Source organism: Hypoxylon fragiforme (genome assembly GCF_022984875.1).
Source record: "Hypoxylon fragiforme strain CBS 206.31 chromosome Unknown GGS25scaffold_1, whole genome shotgun sequence".
NCBI classification, from domain to species: domain Eukaryota; kingdom Fungi; phylum Ascomycota; class Sordariomycetes; order Xylariales; family Hypoxylaceae; genus Hypoxylon; species Hypoxylon fragiforme.
In genome coordinates this window covers 855,598-863,129 of record NW_026054756.1, presented here as the reverse complement: position 1 = coordinate 863,129, position 7,532 = coordinate 855,598, and the positions used below count along the sequence as shown (strand labels likewise).

The following is a 7,532-nucleotide window of genomic DNA, read 5'->3' as shown; positions in this document are numbered from 1 at the left end:
CAAATCTTCTTGTTCTTGCTCTTTGCTCTTGCTCTTGATCCTCCTCCTCTTGCTTATTGCCTTTGCATTTTGCCTTTTGCATTTTGCTCCTCCTCCTCCTCCTCCCTTTTTCACGTTTCCTTCTCGCCAAAACGGTTCAAAAAATTAACCAAAACCAAATCACCTTGCATGCTAGGCTGCCAGCGCATCAAGTCGGGAGATATCCCACCACGGCCAAACAGCTTTTGAGCTTGCCAGGGGCGGGTCTTCGCATGCTTGAATCATCGAATGGCTTACTGACAATTCTTTTTTTTTTTTTTAACTCCTTCGACCATCTGCACGATTGCACGACTGCAATACTGCAGTACTGCACAGCTGCACGCTCACTCGCTTGTAACTAACTGTATGGCCTGTCCAGTCCGTCCAGTCCCATTCACTCTCCCACCCCCCCACACTCTTCACTGCTACATCACCCATCGCCCATTGGCATCCAATTGCTTGTAAGCTCGACGCCTAAGTTTGCCTAGGGTTAGAAAAGTTCGAAGCGAGCCAAGGTTATTCGACAACGTAGCCTAGGACAGAAAAGTACCCTTGCTTGGCTTTAAACTACCTACTCCTTACATCTGTATCGTACTTGTTACTTGTATGCTACTCACTATCGGCGCCTGAATTGTCAGGGTGATGTCCAGAAAATGCAGGAAGAGGAGGAACCCCTTGGTACGACGCTGGCAACCCATAATTTTGAATCCCAGTCACGTCCGGACCCACGTTCAAATCCAACAAGTCCAACAAGACAACAGCATCGCTATCACCACTATCACCCACAACAGCCACAGCTTCAACCAAGCCCTAATTCAGCGGCCTTTGACGCCTCAGACTACGAAGATTACGAATACAATCCAAATCTCAATATTAGTCACCATTCCACACTATTCTCGCCAGAGCTCGCATCCTATGCCTCGAGTAACTTTCAAGCCGCCCATGCGAACGCGACGACTGTCGAGCCCGTGGGCGTCGTAGATCCGGACCACTTCTATAAGCCCTACCGTGACGTCCATACATCCACTCAAGGCCAGGCCTACAACGAATTGATGGCGTCTGCTTTGCCTGCCTCGAGGCAAGACCAGAACCTTTCCCCACGATCGAACGGGAACGCTACGGGCCCGAAACACCCCGCCTCTTCGTCAACACGGCCCGCTCTAAAGCCAGCTTTTCGCTCTGTGTCGGCCCCTATCGATGATAAGCAGCCCGGCAATGCTGCAAAATCAGGATCTGCAGCCACACCCGCCTACGGGGCCCGCAGTGGTCATCAACCCAGTGTAAAGGATTTAAAGAGAAGATTCGACCAAAATGCGGCGCAGCCAAGCAATTCCACTGCTCGCAAGGCCACCACCCCACGCATTCCAGTTAGAGAGACATCGTCGTCACCAAGGTATCATAGAGTAAGTGGCTCTTCTCCAACGAATGGTCAAACCTCTTACATGGCGTTGCGGTCGTCTGTGACGCGTGATTTGGAATCTGGAACAGGATCATCGTCGACAACGCGAACAACACAAAGAAATAAATCGGTCGCCGAGGATCAATTATCCAACAATTCACAGTCGTTTGCGAGTCGGATAGCGAAACCTCGAGTCTCGGTTAATTCCCATTCTCAGGCATCAAAGTCTTTAAGCAGCCTCTCTCCAAACGCATCACCGACCTCAGCCGTACCAACTCTGCCATCCCGAGGCCTTCTTTTTGGCGAGATACCACCTGGCGAGCGGGATATCGGAATGGCAGGTTATGGAATTGAGGGTACGCGGACAAGACGAACTTCTGATTCCAACCTTCACAATCCAGGTGGTCTGCGTCAGCGAAGCTTGTCACACACAGGTCGTTCAGACGTTGACCCGCCTTCACCGAGTGATTGGTACCGTAGCGTAAATGGAGAATCAGCGATTCATGACGATATCGAAACGAAAAATGTAAATCCCGCTAGACTCCACAAACGGTCGCATAGCGACGTTGCTGGAACTAGGCCGAGCCCAGCGCCGTCGCAAATGCCTCGAGATTCACGTCCCAAACTCCACATAGATCGGGGTCCACCGCCAACGGTTTCGAGGCTACCCGTTTCAGTTCGAAAATTTAGTAGTCCTTCAGGTTCCTCCAGCCCTACCTCGACGCGATCAAATTCGCCCGCTACACGAAGACGACCTCCTATTCAAGGGAAATCAGCCAAGTCAACACCTGTTGCCAGAGCGAAGACCCCCAGTAGCAACTCTAGTTCCACGACGAGACGACCCAACCGCCTAGGTGCCGTAACGCCGAATGGGAGTACGAGGCTTAACGCTTATATTTCAACACCTCCACCGAAACTGTCTCCCCCTTTGCGAAGTTCGCGTCCTCGCCAACCTGTGTCTTCAGCAACTACCGCGAGCTCAAGGATGAAGGCCGTCGAAAGGGGTCGATCACCATCACAGTCTGATTTACGACCCGGGGCGAGGGCTAGCGAGCAAGGACCTCGAAGGCGAAAAATATCGATGGGACCAATCGATTTCGAATCGCGGAGGGAGCAAATTAAGCTGTCATATACGAAGTCTATCCGGGAGAATGAAGCCCGAGCAGCAGCTAGGAGAGCCGCTGAAGAGAAAAAGCGGAAGGCAGAAGCTGAGGCCAGGGCGAAGGCTAGGGCGAAGGCCAAGGCTGAATCAGAAGCTGAGGCTGAGGCTGGGGTTGAGGTTGATGCTACGAAGATTGAACAACCAGATGCCGACGAAGAACGCTTAGGTAGAATCAGGGAAGAACCTTCGTTGGACACTGTTGAAAGCCCAGCGGTTCCTGAAGTACCAGCCACAGATCAAGTGGCGTTAACGATTTCAACAAACCTTCAACAGCCAGAACTGGATGACCTTTCACCGAATTCAGGAACGATTCAGAGAGACTCATCAACGCTTGGCGGCATACCTGGGAGCTTTCCGGCTGCTGGAAGCTCTCAGGATCAGGATGAGGCCCCCCCTTCGGCCATCTCAAACACCACCGAATTCGATATCGAGCCCCAAGTAGAGCCGTCCTATCAAGAAGTGCCCGTGCGTTTAGATATAGCCAGGGCAGGCGATGAGGACATTACCTCAGAGCCAGGATTTTCGAAATCCGAATATCGATCTCCATTCGAGGATGAATGCACCAATGATGATGTTTCGATCAATGTCTCGTTAGAAGCTCCTGTTGAGACGGTGCTGCAACTCATAGAATCTACTGCGACTACAAGGGAGCTCAGTGCGAACCAGGTCATTCCAAGCCCGTATGAGGACGGCGATGATGATGAGGAATATTCTCCACGGCCCCTCCCGTCTGAGCCATACCAAACCAAGGTGACAATTATTGGACGTGATTCGGACTTTTCACCCTCAAGTAGAGTAGTTGATGAGTCAGCAAGTGCAGCCATCTCTAACACTCGAGATTTCAGAGACCTCAACTCTCCATTTGAAGGCCCCAAAATATTTCGCCCATTCCCCTATAGCCGCACAACTAGTCCGAACAACGACCAAGCCGGCCCAAGTGCTGGCCTTAGCGAAATCGAAGAGTTCTTCGTTGGCCCAATGCTCAAGGATGATGTAGCAGCTATCCCTCGAGATTCTAGCCCTAAACCATCGGAAGGAAAAGATGTGGTTAGTCCCAGACGGCCAGTTACAGAAGACTCACGCTTCTCTCTAGAGTCTCGGAGGACCATGGCCACAGCTCCTAGCCTTAATGTGCCTAGAACTTCAAATTCGATGAACAGAACAAGTCAAACGACTGTTTGGACCGATTACTCGATCAACAGCCAGGACGCGTACTCAGACTATGAGCTAAAAAACCGAGACCTGCAAAATCGCGACTCAAGCTGTCAAGACAATCATTCTATATCGGACTCAAGTTCGCTATCACAGCCATACCAGTACGAGCTAGACTCTAAGGAAGTGCATTGCAGTGACGATATACCTCCCCAAGATCTTGAGTCAGTGCATCATGCCTCGCATCAGCTCCCAGAACTCAATACTGGGGATGGCTTCGTGGTAGACTACGTTAACCACAAGGATAGTTCGATTCCAGTTTTACCCGACCACGCTCCACCGCCACCCCCAGACGCGAGTTCATTGCGTGACGTTATGAGCTCTGTGCCACAAAGCGAATACTTTGATGAGACGAGACCGAATAGCTACCTCCAGGTTGGAAAAGATGATCAAAGCGTCTTCTCTGCGGATCCTTCTAGGAGGGAGAGTGAAGATTTTGATCAGTCCGAATCAGGCTCCCGTACAGTATACCAAGGCTCACTCGATATTTCCGAAGGATTACCAGCCCATACGATTCTCCTAGACAGTCAGCAGACACTAGCAGAAAGCGTTGACCAAAGCGAGGAGGGTACAGGTCTTTCAGCGCCGGAGAGAAAGCGACTATTCACACGCCTTGAAACTGTCAAAGAGCTTATTGATACTGAAGCATTTTTCATCAGGGATATGAATATAGTCGAAGAAATCTACAAAGGCACAGCCGAAGCCTGCCCCAAGTTAGACGATAAAACTATCAAATTAATATTCCGCAACACTGACCAGATCATCAAATTTCATTCGGGCTTTTTAACCGAGCTTAAGCAAGGGGTATCTAGCATCTATACTCCCAAGGGACATCGGACTCAGAAAGAATTATCGAGCTTGTCTGATGGCACTCTTTTATCAACAGTTTCCACAACCGCTACAGGTCATTTGAACGATGCCAGAGATCGACAAACGTCGATAGGACCGATTTTTTCCCAGAATATAGAGCAAATGAAAGCGGCACATGAGACGTTTCTCAAGAATAGCGACTACGCGGCAAAACGACTAATCCAGATCCAAGAAGACCCTACTGTGAAAGTCTGGCTGAACGAATGCAATGAAGTTGCGAGAGACTTGACGAAGGCCTGGAATCTCGATTCCCTCCTTATCAAGCCAATGCAGAGAATTACGAAATACCCTACGCTCCTTGTCCAACTTCTTCATGAAACACCTGCAGACCACCCAGATCGTCTATTCCTTGAAACTGCCAAGGCCAGCCTAGAAAATGCCATAGAAGAGATCAACAAGACAAAGAAGAATTTTGAGCTGGTTGGCCAGATAGTTGGTAGAAAACGTAAAGACTCTGATGTCAGGGCTGGCCTGGCGAGGGCGTTTGGGAAAAGGGTTGATAAATTACAAGCCACTCAGAGACTGGCAGATGATCCCGAGTATCTCAAACTTCATGAGAGGTTTGGCGACGATTACCTTCGGCTACAGGTCGTGCTAAGAGATGTTGAGTTCTATACGAGGCAGGCTACTGAGTATGTGCACGAATTTCTGCGGTATCTATCCTCGATGGAATTGGTCATGCGGCTCCAGCCCTCACCCCACCCCGAGATCGAGAGCAAATGGGTCCGATTCAACGTGTCTATGAGAGATATTGAAAAGGTTGCGCTAGAGCAGCATGTAAGTTACTTCATCTATCGCCCACTACAGTCTTTTTAGGCTAACCCGATGACTGTAGCTCTCTCAAGTTCGGAAGCAAGTAATTGAGCCTTTCGAGCTCGTGATCAAATCGTACGGTAACCCGTCGCTTGCTATGAAAAAAAGAGCCAAACGTCGGTTAGACTACGAGAAGTCGGTTCAACTTAAAAAGAGCAGTAAAAAGGTCGACAAACAACTGTCTGAATTTATCGAACAGTACGAAGCTCTAAACGAAGCTTTGAAAAAGGAACTGCCGAAGCTGTCTGCGTTGACCGAGAAAGTTGGCCAAATTTGCCTTGGAAATTTTGTCAATATTCAAGCCCAGTGGTTCGCTATATGGAAGGAAAAGGTCAAAGCGGTACTCGAAGACCAGGAAGTTCCAGAGATCGCCGATATCATCACTTCTTTCCAGCGTGACTATAAGTTCCAGGACGAGCAGATTAACACAATTGGAATCATAAACCCAGCGGCCAAGGGCCGTCCTTCCCAATCAACCAGCACCGACGAGCCTTTTGCAAGAATCCGCCCTAGACTTAACGACCTATCACCCCGCGGCCGAGGAATGTCTTTGAATAGCGATACAGCTCCTAGTTTGCCTACCCCTGATTTCATGAAACGCCATAGCGGTCAATTCACTATCTCGCCGACTGTTGCTTCTATGCCAAGTCCTCATCAATTCTATTACCGTGATTATTATGCCGGGATCAACGCGCAAGGGCTCCCAGGGCCCAGCACGCCACATACCCCTGAATTGTCCAGTGCTTCTCGATCCCTGGGTCCAGCATCTGTGCGACCTGGGACAGGCCAGAGCTATGAATCGAGCGCTGCCCCAAGGCAAAGCACAGAGTCTGGCCTACAGTCAAGGCGCTATTCCAACTCGATGTATCCCTCTCCGCTTCAACCACCCGACACCCATCGCTACTCTGGCCTATTCCAATCTGCGCTCCCCCCCTCGGATAGCCAGGAGCGGCTTCCTCGACCATCCCAAGCGTCATCTCGTGCGTCATCTCGGGAGCGACAACCAATTAACGGGTACAATGTCCTCTGGCTAGCAGCTTCTCTCTTCGAATTCAACATTGAAACCACCAAACACGAAGCCGGATATCCTTATCTAACATACCAGGCAGGCGAGGTACGTTCATCTCATTTACTCATTATGCGGAATGATGTAGTTGCTAATAATCTGATCTCAATAGATTTTTGACGTGATAGCTGAGAAAGGCGAGCTTTGGCTTGCCAAAAACCAGGACGATCCCAGCAACGTGGTTGGGTGGCTATGGTCTAAGCATTTTGCCAAGTTAGCGGATGACTAGGTGGCCTGGTATGTTCTCGGCGGCGCAACGCAACATCTCCTGACACATTGAGTGAGCTTTAGACTTAATGCTATAAATGATATAACAGGCGCTAGGTTACTGGGCTTTCACATTTGTCATTTGCTCTCCAGCCTGAACAGACTCTACTTCAGTGGTAATGGGAGACAATTTTGGTGGAATAGGGTTTTTTTGAATCTACATCTTTTATATGTAACAAAACTATGGCGAAAACTACGTGGTGGTAAGGCCCGCTCTATTGGCGAGGCCTGGGCGAGTATGGCGTTTCTTCATTTTTTGGTTGGCATCATTTACTGTACGACGCGATGGGATATGATATTACCAAAGTACAGGCAGGGGAGAAGAAGGAAATCTCAGCGATGAAAAGCGACAGAAGTATATCTTTTTTTTTGTTTCTATTCTTCCAGCCATGTTATTATTTCCCGGAGTGCTTCAGCTCTGGGGTTCTACATTGGTATTTGTATTTGTTGTTAACTACCCTGGTACCTAGGTAGAGACGAAGTTGTGGTGGTGGTAGAATGGGATGCGGGTATTTGGGCGGATTGAGTGTTGTGCGATGATATCAGATCCGATTTCTTTATCCAGAGATCGTAATATAATAAAACTCATCAAAAGTCACAGACTGGGCCGAGAGAACAGACTAGGAACAGACAGACAAACAAACATCGGCATAGCCTCTAATCATCGTTTCCCTTTGCTATTCGCGCAACATACGTACTAGAGAAAGCCCCCTCCCATGAGCTCG

At 49.3% G+C, this 7,532-nt stretch overlaps 1 protein-coding gene across 1 annotated transcript; it reads left to right on the top strand.

Annotated features, from left to right (window-relative positions):
- Positions 1-671: 671 nt before the first annotated feature.
- On the top strand, positions 672-6,769 carry GGS25DRAFT_516567 (uncharacterized protein; the record flags this gene model as incomplete). The annotated part of the gene is made up of 3 exons (XM_049263222.1): positions 672-5,438; positions 5,497-6,588; positions 6,653-6,769. The coding sequence occupies 3 exons, from the start codon at positions 672-674 to the stop codon at positions 6,767-6,769; spliced, it is 5,976 nt and encodes a 1,991-aa protein (XP_049121039.1).
- Positions 6,770-7,532: the final 763 nt, after the last annotated feature.